At 36.5% G+C, this 20,858-nt stretch overlaps 4 protein-coding genes and 1 non-coding gene across 7 annotated transcripts; all 5 read left to right on the top strand.

Annotated features, from left to right (window-relative positions):
* LOC104732027 (probable disease resistance RPP8-like protein 2) lies at positions 59 to 4,475 on the top strand. 2 transcript variants are annotated; one of them, XM_010451553.2, is made up of 4 exons: positions 59 to 793; positions 1,224 to 2,101; positions 2,197 to 2,343; positions 2,548 to 4,475. In XM_010451553.2, exons 2-4 carry the CDS (start codon positions 1,234 to 1,236, stop codon positions 4,230 to 4,232), a joined length of 2,700 nt encoding a protein of 899 aa, XP_010449855.1. In that variant the 5' UTR covers positions 59 to 793; positions 1,224 to 1,233; the 3' UTR covers positions 4,233 to 4,475. The 2 variants fall into 2 exon arrangements, with proteins under 2 accessions (XP_010449855.1, XP_019089619.1); XM_019234074.1 differs by having other exon boundaries at positions 1,120 to 2,101.
* Positions 6,058 to 8,553, top strand: LOC104732026. Its single transcript, XM_010451552.2, has 6 exons — positions 6,058 to 6,542; positions 6,798 to 7,009; positions 7,380 to 7,608; positions 7,749 to 7,834; positions 7,928 to 8,019; positions 8,106 to 8,553. The coding sequence occupies exons 1-6, from the start codon at positions 6,213 to 6,215 to the stop codon at positions 8,348 to 8,350; spliced, it is 1,194 nt and encodes a 397-aa protein (XP_010449854.1). The 5' UTR covers positions 6,058 to 6,212; the 3' UTR covers positions 8,351 to 8,553.
* TRNAT-AGU lies at positions 8,687 to 8,760 on the top strand. The gene has a single exon. It is a non-coding gene; the product is annotated as a tRNA-Thr (tRNA).
* LOC104732025 (two-component response regulator ARR2-like) lies at positions 14,744 to 18,356 on the top strand. Of its 2 annotated transcripts, XM_010451549.2 has the most exons (6): positions 14,744 to 15,381; positions 15,877 to 16,029; positions 16,122 to 16,529; positions 16,623 to 16,699; positions 16,779 to 17,945; positions 18,045 to 18,356. In XM_010451549.2, the coding sequence occupies exons 1-6, from the start codon at positions 15,237 to 15,239 to the stop codon at positions 18,111 to 18,113; spliced, it is 2,019 nt and encodes a 672-aa protein (XP_010449851.1). In that variant the 5' UTR covers positions 14,744 to 15,236; the 3' UTR covers positions 18,114 to 18,356. The 2 variants fall into 2 exon arrangements, with proteins under 2 accessions (XP_010449851.1, XP_010449853.1); XM_010451551.2 differs by lacking the exon at positions 14,744 to 15,381 and having other exon boundaries at positions 15,907 to 15,998.
* LOC104733601 lies at positions 18,831 to 20,801 on the top strand. The gene is made up of 4 exons (XM_010453169.2): positions 18,831 to 19,885; positions 19,972 to 20,386; positions 20,483 to 20,622; positions 20,733 to 20,801. The coding sequence occupies exons 1-4, from the start codon at positions 18,857 to 18,859 to the stop codon at positions 20,799 to 20,801; spliced, it is 1,653 nt and encodes a 550-aa protein (XP_010451471.1). The 5' UTR covers positions 18,831 to 18,856.

Raw genomic sequence — 20,858 nt, 5'->3', positions numbered from 1 at the left:
GATGATAAAACCTGATACAATATTTGAAAATTCCCACGATATACCCTTTCTACGAACACACTATCAAACTGAAACAACTAAGAAATACGTATGTAACTAAAAGGGTATGACTAAACTTGGACTCAGCCGAAACCTAATGTCTTGGTTATTTTTGCTGGGAATTTACGCTATTCGCGACTGCTTTGGTCACAGTTTTCTGTATTACACGGAAGAGAGAAATTTGGTTACTTTGGAATTCAATGGTCCACGGGTATGTGAAGAGCGGTAAATCTCAAGACGCAGTTAAGATGTTCGACAAAATGCCTAGCAGACACTTGATTCTCATGGGCAGCTATATGATCAGTGGGTGTGGGTTTACTTAACAGAGGTTATGATGGAGTTCTAGTGTGGTCCGAGCAAATGCAGATTCCCGAAATAAATCCAGGTTACGTTGCCATTATTATTATGAGTCAACATGTCAGCATAAGTAAATAGGCTAGTTTGATTTGAATTTGCTGACTTGTGGAATCTATGCAAGTAGTTAAGATGAGAAACAAGCAGCCCTCCTTAGTTGTATAGTAATATAGTTAACTTATAAAACTAGTGTGAAACTGGTTCTGAGTTATAGAAACCAGCAAGGGTCTTTTTTGAAATTTCCTTTTAGTGAGGGACAAAAAAGAAGTCAAGAAGCCGTGTTTAATAAAGGGCATGACTCACGACGAATCATTGTCGTTGAATAACTACAAGCTCCACCTATTATTATCTTCCAAAGAACGCTGTGAACACAAACAAGCCAGTGTTTTTCAGACAAGAGGTAAATGATGTTATCTTTCTTCTTCCTTTTTTGATAATTTAATGATGTTATCTTATTAATTTCTTTTTATTTTTTCTGCTTGCTATGCGTTGATTCGTATTTTCCATCTTGTTTTGGTGACTTGAATCTGCTTTTAAGATTTATGTCTGAATGATCACTGGTCTTGTTTCACTAATTTGGTTAGTTTTTCGTTGTCAACCACAAACTTGAATCATAGTTATGGGTTTCTGTAATTGTCTATTAAGAAAAGTGTCGTTTGGTACTTTGGTGTTTGGATATAATAAAATATCATATTTAACTTCAATGATGATTCAATTGAGTTTTAGATAATTTCTACAAGAATGTTCCACTTTGTGATTGTGGATTCCGGGCTTCTTGTGATCGTCCCTCGTCGGTGATTGTTGACTTCTGTGTTCTTATGGTGGAGCAGGAGAGAAGTTATGGCTGAAGGAGTTATCTTGTTTGGAATTGAGAAGCTTTGGGATCTTGTGAGTCGAGAATCAGAGCAGTTCCAAGGAGTCCATGAGCAAGTTTCTGAACTAAAACGTCAGTTGGGAAGGTTACAGTCTTTGTTGAAAGATGCAGATGCCAAGAAACATGAAAGTGAAAGGGTGAGAAACTTTCTGGAAGATATCAAAGACATTGTTTATGACGCTGAGGATATAATCGAAACCTTTCTTATGAAAGAAGGGAGAAGAAAAGAAAAAGGGATCAAGAAGCGTGTCACCAAACTTGCTTCCATCTTAGTGGATCGTCCGAAGATAGTGTCAGATGTCAAAGGAATAAATAAGAGGATCTCTGATGTGATCTCATCAATGCAGAGTTTTGGAATACTACAGATGATTGAGTGTGGGCGTTCATTGTCCCTTGAGGATAATCAAAGGGAACTCCGACATACATATCCTAACAATTCTGAAAACGATCTTGTGGGGATGGATCAGAGTGTTGAAGATTTGGTTGCTCAGTTGGTGGGAAATGATAACATTCAAGTGGTTTCTATATCCGGGATGGGGGGTATTGGTAAAACCACTCTGGCCAGACAAGTTTTTCATCATGACAGAGTACGGCGTCATTTTGACGGATTCGCATGGATCTGTGTTTCGCAACAGTTTACACAGAAGCATGTTTGGCAAAGAATCTTGCAAGAGCTTAGACCAGATGATGGGGAGATTTTAGAGATGGATGAGTTTACACGTCAGGGTAAACTCTTTCAGTTGTTGGAGACTGACAAATATTTGATTGTCCTAGATGATATATGGAAAGCAGAAGACTGGGACCGAATAAAAGAAGTGTTTCCACAGAAAAGAGGTGACTTCTTAGCAAATAAATGCAACGTTTTCTCTGTACACATTCAGTCATAATTGCATGTAATTTCCCAATCGTAATTCAGAAACATTTTGCAGGTTGGAAGATGCTACTTACTTCCCGCAATGAAAGTGTTGGTTTACATGCAGATCCCACATGCTTTTCCTTTAGGCCTAAAACCCTTACTCTTGAACAAAGTTGGACTCTATGCCAAAGACTAGCATTTCCTAGGAGAGGCGAAGCAGGTATACTTTAAGATATAAAATTCAGTATGTTGCAAATTGTTCATTTTTTCCTGATGAACAGAATTATTAAGATGTTTATATCAACATTCCTCTAGACTAGAATATCTCCTACACGGCCAGTTCTCTTAGGAAGTGATGTAATTAGGCAATATCTTTATTTTAAGGCTCAAAACTTGAAAGATAATACTTTGTGATGATATGCAGAATACATTGTTGATGAAGAGCTTGAAATCATGGGTAAGGAAATGGTGACCTATTGTGGAGGACTACCGTTAGCTGTTAAAGTGTTGGGAGGATTGTTAGCTACGAAACATACAGTTCTCGAATGGAAAAGAGTACATGAGAATATTGGACTTCATATCATAGGAGGATCTGGCTTAAATTTCAATTCGGTTTATCGAGTATTGTCTTTGAGCTATGAAGATTTGCCAATGGGCTTAAAGCATTGCTTCCTTTACTTCGCCCATTTCCCTGAAGCCTACAAGATAGATGTGGAGACATTGTTTAATTACTGGGCTGCAGAAGGAGTTGTAATGATCGATCGAGGAACCATTCGAGATAATGCGGAAGGCTACCTAGAAGAGTTAGTGAGACGAAATATGGTTATTTCTGAAAGAAACTATTTGACTTCGAGGATTGAGTCTTGTCATATGCATGACATCATGAGAGGAGTTTGTTTGTCTAAAGCCGAAGAAGAGAACTTTCTACAAATCGTCAAAGTCCCTACATCTACCTCTACCATCAGTGGTCAATCTTCTCGCAGACTCGCTGTGCATAGTAGTAAGGCATTTGAAATGATGGGACATGAAAAAACTAAGAAAGTTAGATCTCTTTTGTACTTCAAGACCAAGGAAGAAGCTCTGATACAATCATTTCTAGACTTTGGGAGTTTACCATTTCTCAGGGTGTTGGATCTTTCTAGAGTCAAGTTTCAAGGAGGGAAGTTACCTTCCAGCATTGGAGAGCTTATCCACTTGAGATTCCTGAGCTTATACAGGGCTGGAGTATCTTATTTACCTTCTTCTCTGCGGAATCTGAAGCTTCTGCTCTATTTGAATTTAGGTGTCCATGGGGTTTCAGTTCATGTGCCAAATGTTTTGAAAGAGCTGCGAGAATTAAGGTACCTTATCTTACCTTTTCTAATGGATGTTAAAACAAAATTGGAACTGGGTGATCTGGTGAACCTAGAGACCTTGAGCGGTTACTCACTAGAGAACAGTAGTGTGAAGGACCTTCGTGGTATGACTAATCTCAGAACTCTCACTATCCATTCCCTTAATGGTTGTACTTTAGAAACTCTGTCTTCATCTCTCTTCAAATCGAGAGAACTCGAGCAGCTTTCATTGTATGAGGTCATGCATGATGGCCATAACGAAGGGAAACTTGTTCTTGATTCCGTTCATCTCAAAGTTTTAACGGTGGGCATGCATATACCAAGACTGCTTGAACAACATCGATTCCCTCCAAACCTTGCACACATATGTCTACGGTATTGCTGCATGGAAGAGGATCCAATGCCGATTCTAGAGAAGTTGCTTCACTTGAAGTGGGTTGAATTATCATACCGTGCTTTCACTGGAAAGAGAATGGTGTGCTCGAAAGGCGGGTTTCCTCAGTTACATGTGCTGAAATTATCTGGACTATATGATTTGGAAGATTGGGTAGTAGAAGAAGGCTCGATGTGGTGTCTTCGTACTTTGACTATAAATGAATGCAGAAGTTTAAAAGAGCCTCCGGATGGACTCAAGTATTTAACATCCTTAAAAGAAATGACAATTGCGGGCATGTATATGATGGGATGGAAGGAGAAATTGTCTGAAGGAGGACAAAACTACTACAAAGTCCAACATATCCCCCGTGTTCAGTATATGAGAGAATATGCAGATTGAACAATATGAGGTAACGTTTTTCTTTTTTTTTTTTTGGTTTTAATGTGAAGATGAGGTAACGTTTTGTGCATGTAACAAAAACATGAGACAATATCATTTGGATCCATGTAGAGAAGAAGTGTCAGATGTACACACACTTGACAAAACCATCAAACCATCATTATAGAATGGATTATATCATGAATGAGTGGATCCATTAAAAAGGTTAAGGTTGTTGATAAAGACAAAACCGTCAAACCTAAAATTTAAGCTCATTATAGAGTTTTGTTCCATCATTATAGTTAAGATTTTCCAATCTGTTCATATCTCTGAAGTAAAGTGTTTCCGTTGAGTTGAACAAAAAAAATATATATATATATATATATTTCCGTTGTTTCACTTGAATCTATTCTCAACATTAACACAAAATCAAACTCAAAATGACTGCCAAAGAAATCAAATCACAACTGAAAAAAGTGTTTTTATTTTTGATTTTTGTTGAATCTAGAATTCACACCATGAATTTGTTTGAGTGGAGAACAAATTCACTTAAAGATTTCTCTCTAAAAACTGGATTAAAGCTAGAAAATAAAGAGGGGTTATGATTTCTTTAAGAAGAAGGTTAGGGTTTTGCTCAAGAACAATGAAGAATTAGGGCTATAGTTCGGAAACTCGAATGGATAATCGAATCTACCGAACTGGGGGGACTAATTGTTGGTGCGGGATTTAGCACCCACAACATACCGATCTAAACCAAAAATAAACCGAATAACTCTGCACATTAGCTAAACCGAGGAACCCCCCCCCCCTTTTGGGCTAGCTAAACGGGCCTATAAGCAGAAGCCCGGCGAAGTCACTTGACCGACCTCCGAAACCGCCCCCTAAGCCCGACCTGATCATCAGAAGAGGAAACTTACCATATTTGAAGATCAAAGACTTAAGGAAAATAGACTTATTTTGTAATTAATGCATTCATATAAATAGAGAGATATCCTCTCCTTGTAAAGCATCCAGAAATTAATACAATAGCCCTAATTCTTCATTGTTCTTGAGCAAAACCCTAACCTTCTTTTTCAAGAAATCATAACCCCTCTTTATTTTCTAGCTTTAATCCAGTTTTTAGAGAGAGATCTTTAAGTGAATTTGTTCCCCACTCAAACAAATTCATTGTGTGAATTCTAGATTCAACAATTTTGATGAAGATAAAAACTGAAATTGAAGTAATTATATATATATATAAAAGAATGTTCTTATATATATATTTTTTTATTATTATAGATTGTTTTTGGGGTATGAGTTTTTTATAATCGTAGGCAATGTTCAAGAAAGCGCTAGGCGGTAATTGGGCGGTGACCCAACGCCTAGCGCCTAGAACGTTTAATCGGAGGCTAGGCGATTTTAGGCGTTTTCAACGTAGAACATTATATATGTAATATTGTAGACAAAAATATATGTTAGATAAATAAAAGTAATAAACCATAAACAAAACTTAGGAAAAAATGTAGTTTTTAATTGATATCAACAACATATAAAGATTTGTAATTATGTATATGAATGTAAAACTTTAAATTTTAATTATATATAGTTAAAAATTAGATAAATATATTAAATCGAAATATATGTGATTTTAGGCGGTTTAGGTTGTCGTCTAGGCGTCGGTTGAGCGCCTAGGCGCGGCGACCGCCTAGACCGCTTTTTCAAACACTGATCGTAGGTATGAATTTATTCATTTGATTAAATACTGTAAATAACAAAATCTCATAATAAAAGGCATCTTTGACTGCTCTACTCAATTAAATCACTAACCCAAAAAAATCTAAAAAAATCTAAAACCCTAAAACATAATAATAAACAATAACCATTGAGGCCCTTTTTCAAACTGCGTCACACAGAAGACGAAGAAACGAAGAAGAAGAAGACCAAACGATAATCAAATAATCCTCATAATCATCATCCCCAACTACTTTTTTTATTATTCTCTATCGCCGGCGCCTGAACAAAATGTCGACTACCCGTAGGATCCGCGGCGAGAATCGGTTTTACAACCCTCCTCCGATGAGAAAACTTCAACAGGAGCGTGAGAAGAAGCGACTTGAAGCCGAGGAGGAAGAGAAAAAGAAGTTAAACGCTAAGGAGAAGATGCTCGATCGCCAGATTAAGTCCAAGGATAAGGAAGTTAAGAAACCCGACGAGTGCTCTACCTCCGATTCCTCTCTTGTACCGGGTCGGGTCTCCTCCTCCACCACCACAACCACCACCGGCACTTCCTCCAATTTAGGCCGGTTTATCGAGTGCACCACTCCCGTTGTCTCTACGCAACACTTGCCTCTGGTAATTTTACTTCTTGAGGTTTATTCGATATTTCAATTGGATTTTGGGAAGTTTCACAATCCAATTTCAAAATTACTTTTTGCATTGCACATTTTAGCAATTAAAGATCGTTCTTTTGGTAACGATCATGCTCTTATTGGATTTAGGGTTATTGGATAGACTTTAGAGAATCTAGACTCACAAAGTATGATGCTTAGTTAAGAATGAGATGTTGTTGTTGTTGTTGTGCTTACTATTAGTTTATGTGTCCTTCAGAGAAGCATGAAAGGGTGGAGAAACCGGGAACCAGAGCACTGTCCTTACTTCTTGCTTAATGATTTGTGGGATTCATTTGAGGAGTGGAGTGCCTACGGTGTTGGGGTTCCTCTTCTCTTAAATGGGATGGATTCGGTTGTTCAGTATTATGTTCCTTATCTCTCTGGAATTCAGCTTTATGAAGACCCATCTAGAGTTTCAACGAGTAAGAGGTGAGTTTCATATCATTTTGCGTATGTTTTATTTGCTTCCTTATCAATCATTAGTAGGAGGGTGATCTGGTTCTTTGCTATTGAAGAGCTGAGATTGGGGAAACTGATATTTAGCAGTTTATTTTCTTGTCAATTATATATTCTGAAATGAAGCCATCTCTTTCTTGGATAGTTCTTAATCTTCGGAGACGATAGGAATACCAACTTTTTACGTTCCCTGCTACTTAACCTAGACGATGGGAACGCTGTAGGAACTAGATTTCAAGTATGTAATGGTGTTGAATTCCAAATTAGTTTGGTTTCTTAAGCTTTCTCCTTGATTCCCTGCCTTTTAGATAAAACCGTTGTTTTGGTGTATGTTCTTAAACAGGAGACCTGGTGAAGAAAGTGATGGTGATTCGCCTAGAGACATGAGTAGCGATGGCAGTAATGACTGTAGAGAGCTTTCTCAGAGTTTATACAGAGCCTCTTTGGAAGAGAAACCTTGCATTGGTTCATCGAGTGATGAGAGTGAGGCCAGCAGTATCTCTCCTGGTGACCTTGTCTTTGAGTATCTTGAAGCTGCTATGCCATTTGGCCGTGAACCATTGACTGACAAGGTAAGCTTATTATCTTTGCTTATACGTGTTTCAAAAGTGGCTAGACCTCTATTAACATGTTACAGTCACATGGTGTTCAATTTATAGCCGGCGAAAATGTTCTGTTCTGTCTCATTATAATTTTAACCTTACTATTTCAGATCTCAAACCTGTCATCACAATTTCCAGCACTCAGAACATACAGGAGCTGCGATCTATCACCTTCCAGTTGGGTCTCTGTAGCTTGGTATTGCATCTAATCTGTCCTTTCCCACATTTTTATGAGTTTAGTTTCCCAGATCGCTCTCTCTAAATCTTTTGTCATCCCACTTTCTTGAAGGTACCCAATATACCGAATACCATTAGGTCAATCATTACAGAACCTCGACGCTTGCTTTTTAACATTCCACTCCTTATCAACACCCTGTCGAGGTAAGTCATCTCTGCATATATAAAACGTAGTCTGGCTTAATATAAAACATTCCGAATCAAACTCTTATATATTATCTTGTAAAAAGGTACAAGCAATGAGGAAGGTCGAAGCTCAAGCAAACCGGTTGCATCATCGAAGCTTCCTTTGCCGACATTCGGTCTAGCCTCCTACAAGTTTAAGCTGTCGGTATGGAGCCCAGAGAGTGACGCTGACGAGAACCAAAGAGTCGGGACGCTGCTACAAGCAGCTGAAGAGTGGCTCAGGCGGTTGAAGGTGATCCTACCAGACTTTAGACACTTCATAACGCATAGTGGTTCCGCGTGGAGATGATATATTTAATAGTCGTTTCCTAAAACTATAAATAACGAGAGTGATATATAGCAAAAGTGAAGCATCTTTCAGCAACTTTTGTTTGTTTTTTTGAAGGGGAAAATGAGAAATCTGTATAGACACTGATCGTAAATTTGTGTTTTATTACCGTGGAAACTTGTTATGTAATTGACACAGTTTGGAAAAAAGAAAAAAAAAAAAAAAAGAGTTTATTATATATAAGATTTTTTGTTACTTCTGTTGTGTAGTATTTGTAACTGTACTGGTGTGTCTGGTTAAAATAGAGATATTTGATATTAAGGGTTTTAGAGTTCTTTGAATTAAGGGTAGCAAGAAGCTCTCGTAGCTCAGTTGGTTAGAGCACCCGTTTAGTAAGCGGGAGGTCTTGAGTTCAACTCTCAACGAGAGCATTTTATTTATAAGTTTGTTTTGTCACTTCATTCAACATTTTTGATATTTTTTGTTTGGTCATACTTGAATATGTTTTGTCTCGACTCTTTGAAGGAGTTGCGTATTATAATTGTTTCACGTTAACGTACGGCCTCTTTTCTTCGGACAGACCATAACACCTCACGCCAAAAATAAACATTTTTGTTGTTTACTATACTATTATTATCCCTCATTTTTATCATATTTGGAGTTTTTATACACGTGTTTCAAAAAAAAAAAAAAAAAATTGGAGTTTTTATACACAAGTTATCCTCATTTTTATCATATTTAGAGTTTTTATACACAACTTATCTTGCTTCACTTAATTATATAAATCACCAACACGTTGTGTTCATTGTTGTTTAACCTATTCGTTCGTTCTACTAAATCATAGGGTGGATCAATTCAATTACTATGCATAGTAGATGTGTTATAAGAGAGTAGAGTTCAAACTTCAAATTCAATTACTTCAAAATTTACAACACGTTTTAAGCGCTCATTCACGTGAATATTTTATGAATGACTCAACTCAAATATCTATGAGAGAGTTGAGGTCGATAATTGGAAATAACGTCAAAATCCAAAAAAGTTGGGTCAAAGAATGGTTTCAATTGGCTAAAGTGGTGGCTGGATTCACATGCTGACACTTAAGTTTTCTCAAATAATGGGTTTTTAATAATTCTTATCTACTTCTTACCATCGATTCGACACTTTGCATCCCGGGGAAGCTCCTCCGCAAAATTGACATTACAACAACTACTTGTTAATTTTGTGGTCACTAACTTTGAGTTTTTTTTTTTTTGTGTTTTCCATTAAAACATCTCTAATAGTAACAGATTAAATTGCACTAAATATTTACCAATTAAGAAACGAAATTATATGGGTTCAGAGTTCTACACAAAAAAAACAGTTAGTATGGTATATTCGAAGAATTCTTAATAAATTTTGCTTGGCAGGTTTATGTACCAAAAAAAAAAAACAAACAATTAAAATTATTAGAATGATATTAACTCTTAAATTTGCAGAGCGTAAGAGTTTACTTAACATTCAAGATTACAATTGTATAGTACTTATGAAATTATTTTCTTGAAATTAAACCTTTATTTAATATTTTCAATATTTTCAAAACTAAAACTTTAATTATCGTTTCTTTTAATACAAATTCTAATATTATGACCAAAAGATAGTATATTATTTTTAGGAATAACGATCTACATAATCCATAATCTAAATATCTAACTATCACGATAAACCTTACATTATTTTTTGAAATAAACCTTAATAATAATGGTACAACAAATATATCACTTAAAGTTAATCTAAAATTTTGAAATCGTTGGTACAATAAGTCATCTGTAGTTTAATAAACGAAATTATTAGAGTTTAGAGTTCTTCTACACAACAAAAAAAACCAGTTAGTATAGTATATTCGAAGAATTCTGAACAAATTTCGCTTCCTAGTGAAACAACCCGACTTTTTTTTTTCTTTTTAATAATTAAATACAATATATAATTAAGTATCCCATACTACTTAATTAAACAAACCAACCAACACCCGGTAACCAACCAATAATAAACCAACATCCAATTACATGCACAGCGGAAACATATCAATAATACAAAACCAATACAATAGCATTTCTATCCATTCTATCCAGCAACCTAACATATCTCTATCCAAGGTTCCATCCTAAACAATATAACAAAGACCAACAACACACAAACGAGACCCTAGTTCATCCTCCTCCTCATCGCCATGATTCCACGTCACATACCTGCACACCACAAACAACAATTGAGATGCGTAAGTATTATCATAAATACTTAGTGAGGCCGTCCTCCCATCTACTGGGTTATACACACAAGCATATGAGACCCTCAAGTTTAAGCAAAACAAACAACACACAACAATACATCAAACCAGGAAATCAAGTCTCGACTGAGACCAGTGTCGACCGATGCCTCACGGTGTCGATCGATGCTACAAACAATGGTGTCGACCGATGCTAAACAGTGTCGACCGATGCCACTCCAAATGGTGTCGACCGATGCTTCCTAGTGTCGATCGATGCCTCCTCTGCAGACACGATCTGCGCGAAACCGAACATCGAACTCTCCTTCCCAATCATCTCGAATCCGTCTCAAACTCACCCAATTACCTCAGAAATCACTGGGAATCACAAAAGCAACGAACCCAAGCAACAAAACAACACAAACAGCAAAGAAAACACACAAACAAGAGAGATCTCATGCTTAGATCAACCATGGTCAAGCACTCACCTCAAGAACAGGAAGATTGGATTGAGAAACGTGGAAAACAACACCTCCAGAAGCTCCCCCTTCGTTTCCAGCAACAACTAACCCTCCTATAGCCTCAGATCTCTCCAAAAACTCCAAGAACAAGCCCAGAAAGTCACAAAAACGTTTCTCTCTCTTTTCTCTCTTTCTTTCACTAAGCGGCGACCAAATAACTCCCCAAAAACCCTTAAACTCGTCCTTAGACGCTTATAACACGATTTAGGGATTTAATTGAACCAAACCGAACCAATTCGGCAATTAATCAAACCGGCCGAACCCAGAAATTAGTGGTGTCGATCGATGCCACTAGGGTGTCGATCGACACTCCTTTCAAAATCACAAAATCCGGTTCGCGGATGTTACACCTAGGTTTATCAGAATGATATCAACTCTTAAATTTGCAGAGCGTAAGAGTTTATTTAATATTCAAGATTACAATTCTATAGTACTTATGAAATTCTTTTCTTGTCTACTTGAGAAATTAAACCTTTATATTAATGTTTTCGAAACTAAATTTTAATCATCGTTTGTTTTAACACAAATTCAAATATCATGACCAAAACATACTATATTATTTTTATGAATAACAATCTACATAATCCATAATCTAAATATCTAACTATCACGATAAACCTTATATTATTTTTAAAAATGAACCTTAATAATAATGTTGCAACAAATATATCACTTAAAGTTAATCTAAAATGTTGAAACCGTTGGTACAATAAGTCATCATTAGTCTATCTATAGCTAGTTTGATTCAGATAATGCAATTTTTTGCTTATGGATGTAAAGTGTAAACTTAGGCTTTAAATGGTTATAGTTTTTAAAATGGTTTTTGGTTTTCGTTTTTCCAAAAATCTATTTTTTTAACCATAAAAGATTTTGAAAAAAATGGGGTTTCCTAAAAAAAATAGGGAACATAGATTCTAACAGTTTTTACTATTTTGTTAATAAAATCCAAAATTCCATTTCAATAGATTTTTATAATTTACTCTACAAACAAAGTCATCAAGATGTTGTGACTTATATCGTCCATTTGTAATTTACTGATTTCATCTGTTATAAATAAGAATTCAAGAACTTTTATATGTGTACGTGTTATGGAGGATATGGTATAAAAATATTTCTTACGCATAATCAAAGTGGTTAACTTTATCTTTTGTGACTTAATCGTTTTTGAAAGGCTTTCTATAATTTAAACATTTTCCCTACTTGCATACAATTTGAAACATGTTCATTTTATGCTACCAGCTTGTATTCCAATAAGTAGGGATAACTTATTAAAAAAATGTAACTAAATATTTTACATAGTATTTGTGGTTAAAGAAAAGGGTCGATGAGTAAGTGTCATAGTGGAGAGCAAACATTGAGGAGGAGATCCACCAGTATCACTTACCAAAGTGCGTTGCTGCCACTTTTCCCAATACTATTGGACAGAGGTTACACAAATGTCATGTACAGGTTCCATTATTAATAACTTTCGACCATGCAAGTGGCAATGCAATTGTGAACCTCTTTTTGTTTTGCTTCCTTTTTCTTTCCGTTTGTCTTATATATGCTTGCTTAATAAATAAATAAAACAAATCAGGTGATGTTCGATAACATTTGACCACTAATTAACATTTGGTATGATCGAACACAACAATTGTTTCTTTTACAAATATAATACCTAAACGTTCGGTTACTCGGTTGTAGCCATAATTTTTATTGTACTTCTATTACATGGCCGGCTGGCTCGGTGTCATCTCAAAATGTTATCCGAACCATCATCGAGCGGAAGAGTTAATAACTTAATATCAATATATCATATGACTTTATCCGTAAAACCTCTAAGGAGGAGTGTGTAGTGACCGTGAACCAAAGTCACTTAGTTAAATTTTTGGTTTTATTTCCTATACTTGCTACTTTTATTTTTGTTAAACGATTAACAGCTATTGGAGTTATATATACTAATATTTTCGTTTAACGATTAAGTTTACGAGCGAATTAATACGCACATACGTACGTAAATATATACTGTATACACATATACTACAAGTTGCGATGTGTGTGTGTACAACTATACAACATATTGTTGTTAGAAAATGCGTTGCCTTTTGTTAATCATATGCTTGAATGTGCGTTGATGTATTATTATTCTATTTATTTAAGAAAACATATATTATATGTATTTAGCCCATTAATTTAAGGGATACATGTAGGTCATAGACTCATATAAGATGTAGAAGGCATGGTTTATATTTTATTATAGTTACCAAATTAAGTCGAAAATAGAACCAAATTATTGGGAGGATATAGTATTGTCCTTAATTCTTTTAGGGTTTTTTGGTTAAAATAGAATAGTAACAAATTATAAGATGATGATGGAAAAAAATAAGCAATAAATAAATAAATAGACATATATATATATATATATGTTTTTTTTTACAAAGTGAAAACTACATTGGAGAACAAAAATAACAGTATAATTTGTTAAGGTTAGCTAGGTTTTTTAAAATAAAATGATGTTTTCATGAATGAGCTGGATCCGCGCACCAAGGGTCTCTGGACCCGTTTTTTTCTTCTCTTCTCAATTATTAGAAGTTCCGTACCCAGTAGTTTAAAATAATATAAGATCAACCCCACATAGTTTGATATCTTTCCAAAACAACCCATGTTTAGGTATGTGTGCTTCATAAGATATACAAGAAAAAACTGAAAATACATGTTTTCATGATAATTACTATGTAAAACTATAGAAAATAGTAAAAATAGTTTATATCTACCTACTATACATAAACAATAAAAAAATTGCAAACTATTTTTAAAATACTAGGATGTTATAAGTTATCTTTTTTTTATCTACTAAATTTTTAAATTACAAAAAATTGGTTATCTAATAAGGTAAAAAAAAATTTACTACTAAATTTAATTTACGATGTTTAAAATCATAAATCATGTTTGTTGAAAAGATGTCTTGACAACTACGAGTTATCCAAAAAAAATCCTTACCTATATTTCACTTCTCTTTATTTTCAGACGCATCGAGAATAGTTAGATGATTTCGTAGGTGCGTGAAATTCTAGCATCTCTGCTTCTCATTTCTCTTCTTCTTCAAATCTATGGCAAGGATTATCTCACTCATCTTATATTTATCTCTTTTTTTTATATATATTATATGGTTCGTACTTGTTGCAACATTTCCATATATGTCTTAAATATAAAAGAGAAAAACGTAAAAATAGATTCTAGTAATTAGAAAAAAAAAGAGAACAAAATCTATAAGAAGCATAGACAATTACAAAGTCAATATAGTGAACTTGGAATATATTTTTTGTATAAAATTAAAAAATAGTTTCTACAAACAAAAAGATTACAAAATAATAAAAGATAGAAAAGATATCTAAGCATGGATCATAGATAGAAACAAAAATTGTGTGTGTGTAGCAGCAATAAACTTGACAAGAGTTTTGGAAGAAGAGGTTTCCTTGGTCATATAGCAATTTCGAAAAAGGGGATACAAAAGTAAACATGATAAAGTACATGGTCTCTATCTGGAGAAGTGCAAAACATCAAGGACACATCTCCCCTCTGCACCACGTACATATATTATTATACACAGACATGTATGTATTGTAAACTATATAATAGTATAATAATACTACTGTATAAACATTTTCATACTTTCAGATTTAAATTAAAAAAACAAAATTAGCAGAACTTACTAAAAAAAAAAAAGCAGTAACAGAGAAATCGAGCTTCAATTCAAGCTTCAGAGACACAAAGAAGAGCCTTCTTCTTCTTCTTCTACTTCTTCTTCTTCTTCTTCTTCTTCTTCTTCAACTCTCACATCTCATCATCAACCCCATAACTAAACCTTTCCACTTAATTTTGTTTTTAATTTCATTTTACCGCAAAACAAAATTTCATTTTTTTATAATAATCAAAATCTCATCATCATCTTGGTATCAAGATTTTGTTACTTTTTTTTTTTGTCTGTTGGGTTTGATTTGTTGTTGTTATCCCCAATTCTTCTTCTTGGAATCAAACCACATCAATTCCTTTTTTCATATATCTCTCTCTATCTAATAAGGCATATATTCTCTCTCTCTCTCTCTCTCTGTTTCAATCTCTTGTTGATCTTTCTTCTCTGGACGAGAGAGAAGAGAGAGAGAGAATGATAAATCCGGGTCACGGAAGAGGACCCGATTCGGGTACCAATTCTGACCCGTTTCCGGCGGGTCTTCGAGTTCTTGTCGTTGATGATGATCCAACTTGTCTCATGATCTTAGAGAGGATGCTCATGACTTGTCTCTACAGAGGTAAAATAAATCCAAACATAGAAAGAAATCTCATTTTTATTATTCAAAGTTTCCTAATTTGGAGAAAATTCTATCATAATCTTTTTTTTTTGTGGTTAATTATGGTTTCTTCTTTTGGTAGACTATGGCATATATAGAAGAAATCGCAAGAGTTTTTGGGGAGTTTTGACTAGAGACTAAGAAATTTCATTGACTGTTGAATATGATTTCACTGTTAGATTCAAATATAAATAGCTTAGTCCTCTCTGTTCTGTTCTCATATCATCCATTGTGATCTGTTTTTAAAGATTCTGATCTTATTTTTCAAGAAGATTGTGATTCAGAAACTAAAGATTTTGTTATCTATATAAAAAAAGAAAAAAATTCTAAGAGATCCTTCTGATTTAGTTTGAGATTCTGGTAATTTTGTTTTGATTGTGTTCTTTCATAATTTTTTTTTTTTTTTATGCTTTAGTTTGACTAAGTGGTTTTTTTACTCTGATTCTGTTATTACAGTAACTAAATGCAACAGAGCTGAGCTCGCATTGTCACTGCTCCGGAAGAACAAGCATGGTTTTGATATTGTCATCAGTGATGTTCATATGCCTGACATGGATGGTTTCAAGCTCCTTGAACATGTTGGTTTAGAGATGGATTTACCTGTTATTAGTATGTTTGTTTTTTTGATCCTGTCTCCTCTTTTTTTTATCATTTACTTTGACTTTTCTCTTTGAGATCTAAAATCTTTTGGTTATTATTAGTGATGTCTGCGGATGATTCAAAGAGCGTTGTGTTGAAAGGAGTGACTCACGGTGCGGTCGATTACCTAATTAAGCCAGTACGTATTGAGGCTTTGAAGAATATATGGCAACATGTGGTGAGGAAGAAGCGGAACGAGTGGAATGTTTCTGAACATTCAGGAGGAAGTATTGAAGATACTGGCGGCGACAGAGACATGCAGCAGCCGAGGGAGGATGCTGATAACAATTCGTCTTCCGTTAATGAAGGCAACTGGAGGAGCTCTAGCTCGAGAAAGCGCAAGGAAGGGGAAGTAGATGATCAAGGGGATGACAAAGAGGACACGTCGAGTTTGAAGAAACCACGAGTGGTTTGGTCGGTTGAACTGCATCAGCAGTTTGTCGCTGCTGTGAATCAGCTCGGTGTTGACAGTAAGTGAAAAAACTTGTTTGCTTATGTGTTTGTGCGTATTAATGTTTAGTTTTCTTGTCTAAATCTTTTACCATCCTCGTTATCCAATGCAGAAGCGGTTCCTAAGAAGATCTTAGAGATGATGAATGTACCTGGCCTGACTCGAGAAAACGTAGCCAGTCACCTCCAGGTAGATATGTGTGACTGAATAGTATTACATTGTTCCGTTTTTTATGTTTTCTAACACTGGTGACATTGTGGATTTGCAGAAGTACCGTATATATCTAAGACGGCTTGGAGGAGTATCGCAGCACCAAGGAAATATGAACCATTCGTTTATGACTGGCCAAGATCCGAGTTTTGGTCCTCTTTCTTCGTTGAATGGATTCGATCTTCAAGCTCTAGCTGTTGTAGGGCAGCTTCCTGCTCAGAGCCTCGCACAGCTTCAAGCAGCTGGCCTTGGGCGGTCTTCGCTCATTAAACCCGGGATGTCGGGTTCTCCCCTTGTAGATCAGAGAAGCATCTTCAACTTTGAAAATCCGAAAATAAGATTTGGAGATGGACATGGGCAGACCATAAACAATGGTAATAAGCAGATGAGTTTGCTTCACGGTGTCCCAACAGGTATGGAACCGAAACAGTTTGCAGGTAGTAGTCACATGCGAGTACAGCAACAAATGGCTGGTATGCGTCCAGGACAGAATGTTCAAAGCAGTGGGATGATGTTGCCTCTAGCCGACCATCTGCCCCGAGGAGGGACATCAATGCTATCATCCCTCGGGCAACAACAACCGATGTTTTCAACCAGCGTTTCAAGGAGAAGCGATCTCACTGGTGCGGTTAGAAACGGTATCCCTGAGACTAACAACAGAGTGGTACCAGCTACCCACTCAGTCTTCAACAACTTCCCCGCAGATCTACCTCACAACAACTTCCCATTGGCAAGTGCCCCGGGGATATCAATTCCAGTGTCAGCTTCTTACCAAGAAGAGGTCAACAGCTCTGATGCGAAAGGCGGTTCATCAGCTGCTACTGCAGGGTTTGGTAACCCAAGCTACGACATATTCAACGATTTTCCGCAGCAGCAACAGCACAACAGCAAACTGAATGATTGGGATATGCGGAATATTGGATTGGTCTATTCCCATCAGGACACAGCAGCAGCCTCTGCAGGTTTTTCAACTTCGGAAGCGTACTCTTCGTCTTCCATGCAGAGAAAAAGGCGGGAAACGGACGCAACAGTGGTGACCGCGCATGGACAGAATCAGCAACCACTGAGCCGGAGTCTAAATCATCTGAACCATGTTTTTATGGATGGTGGATCGGTCAGAGTTAAGTCAGAGAGAGTGGCGGAGACAGTGACCTGTCCTCCCGCAACCACATTGTTTCACGAGCAGTATCATCAAGAAGATCTCATGAGCGCACTTCTCAAACAGGTTTGATTCCTTACTCGAAAGTTCAAAACTACACAGCACTAGTAACAGGCATGAACATCATCAGTGACACTTATGTTCATTCCCTTGGCATAAATGCAGGAAGGCATTCCATCGGCAGATAACGAGTTCGATTTTGACGGATACTCCATCGATAATATTCCAGTCTGACCTCAGAAACTCAGACTACTAGACTGCAAGATTCTTTGTTACAAAAGCACTACAGAATAGAACGTATCATGTGTTGTATCTTTAGATGTTATCATGTGTTGTATCTTTAGATGATAGATGTTATCATGTGTTGTATCTTTAGATGATAATCTGCAGGAAATTCAAAAGCCAGATTATAAAAGACAATAATTGTTTTCTTTTTGAAATGTTAGGAGTAATGTAATGTCCATTTCGTTTGAGTTATTTTGTTTCTACTTTCTACATCTGTCTCGGTCTTACATAAAACACTGAGACATCGGGTTCTTGACCATCTAATTTCCGACAATTAGCTATGTTTTGGGGCTGACGGCCTATTTTCCCATCAGAACTATCGTATCGAGCCAGATAGAGCCCGTTCTTTACCCCCGGTCTATATGTCCCCGAAAAAAAAGTTCAATGCCAGTTTCCCCCCGAATTAAAAGTTCAAAAGCTATATCTCCCCGAGTTTATTCTTCTACATCAATTAACCCATAATCGTGGTTTGGGATTGGTTTACTATTTACCTAACCGATAAAGAAAAAACTAAACCTTGCTTATACCAAAACAAACCCGATTTCGACCCGATATACCTTGATTTTATTATCCATTATCACCCAAATCCCTAAAACAAAAAATCCCAAATTCGCGAAGAACCCTAAAGCGAAGAACCCTAGAGATTGAAAACCCAAATTCGAAGCTTAGATTCCCTAGGGAAGACATCGTTAATGGCGATTGTCGTTCCAGATGCAGAGTTTGGAGGAGATTTCGATGAAGAAGCCATTGACAGAGATGAATTTCACATCGACCAGTTGGTCAACGAGTTCGTCGACGAACCACCGGTCCGCCATGATGTGTATCCGGAGAGTGATACTGAAGAAAACGGTGACGGAGAAGAGCCAGTTCATACACATATCAGGCGCGGTGATGGGCATTTGTACGATAAGCAAACATTCTTCAGTGGTGTCGCTTTCAAAGAGGCAGTGACGGACTATGTTCTTCGAACTGGAAACAATCTGAAGCAATACAGGTATGATAAAGATAAAATTGGCTTCATATGTGTTGGTTGTAATGGAGTTGATGGATCAAAGTGTGAGTGGAAGGTATATGCCGCGATTTTGCCAAGTGATAACATGTGGAGGATTAGAAAGTTTAATGATAAGCATAGCTGTATTCCTAATGGAGAATGTGAGATGTTTAAGGTGAATCATATAGCTAGGTTGTTTCTTGATAAGATTAGAGATAATCCTGAGTACTTCATGCCAATGAAAATGGAAGAAATCATAAAGGAACGGTGGAAGATCAGTGTCACTAGGCATCAGTGTCAGGCGGCTAGAAAGAAGGCACTTAGGTGGATTGAGAAGGAGTATGATGAACAGTTTGCTAGATTAAGAGATTATGCTGCTGAGATATTAGAATCAAACAAGGATTCACATGTAGAGGTTGAATGTGTGACGACTGATGATGGGAAAGACATGTTCGATAGGTTCTATGTTTGTTTTGACAACATAAGAAGAACATGGAAAGAGACTTGTAGGCCTCTAATAGGAATGGATGGTTGCTTCCTAAAGAATAAGGTCAAGGGACAGCTTCTGGTAGCTTTAGGTAGGGATGCTAACAATGGTATTTATCCAATAGCATGGGGGGTTGTAAAAGTTGAGAACACCGACAATTGGACTTGGTTTATGAAGCATTTGAAGACTGACCTTGGACTAAATGATGGTGACGGCTTCATTTTGGTCTCTGATAGGCAAAAGGTAAGTCGTATTTATCATGGTTTGTAACTGATTTTGATTGTGTCTTTTGTTTATGGTACCTTTAAATGATTATTCTTATTTTGTAGGGATTGATCAAAGCTGTTCAGCTGGAATTACCAAAGATGGAGCATCGAATGTGTGTACAACACATCTACGGGAACTTGAAGAAGCATCATGGAAATAAAACACGGATGAAGCCACTTTTGTGGGATTTGGCTTGGTCTTACAATGAGGCGGATTATAAGCGGCACTTGGAGAGGATCTTTTGTTATGATACTGGTGTATACAATGATGTCATGAGGACAAATCCAAAAAACTGGTGCAGGGCATTCCACAAGATTGGGAGTTATTGTGAAGATGTTGATAATAATCCCACAGAGTCTTTTAACAGCTCCATTAACAAGGCAAGGGAGAAACCTTTTATTGCTATGCTAGAGACAATCAGACGACTTGCAATGGTGAGGATTGCCAAACGGTCTGCAGAATCTCATTCTCACACAGGTAATTTCATTTCAATGATTTTTTTAGTATTAGCAATGGTTTGCTTGTTTCTGGGTTTAAAGACAATAATGAATGCGTATGCTTGTTTGTTTGCAGGGATTTGTACTCCATATGTTGCATTGTTTCTAGCTAAAGAGCATAAGTATGCATCTGAGTCGAAGATTAACTCAAGCACAAATGGAGCATATGAAGTAACTCATGGTTTAGATAAACATAGAGTCTGTCTTAAGAAGATGGTTTGTTCCTGCATGAAGTGGCAGATATGTGGCATCCCATGTGAACATGCCTATGCAGTCATCATCGAGAAAACACTTGTAGCCGAGGACTATGTCTGTCAATGGTTCAGGACAGCTATGTGGAGAAGAAACTACACCGAAGGCTTGGTTCCACAGAGAGGTCCAAGGTTTTGGCCTGAGACAAATGCTCCTAATGTGTGTATACCAGATTCTGAAGATGAAGATGATGAAGATCA

The sequence above is a fragment of the Camelina sativa genome, chromosome 12 (assembly GCF_000633955.1).
Source record: "Camelina sativa cultivar DH55 chromosome 12, Cs, whole genome shotgun sequence".
Lineage (NCBI taxonomy): Eukaryota > Viridiplantae > Streptophyta > Magnoliopsida > Brassicales > Brassicaceae > Camelina > Camelina sativa.
The sequence above is the reverse complement of the archived record's forward strand: the minus strand, read 5'-3'. Positions and strand labels throughout refer to the sequence as shown.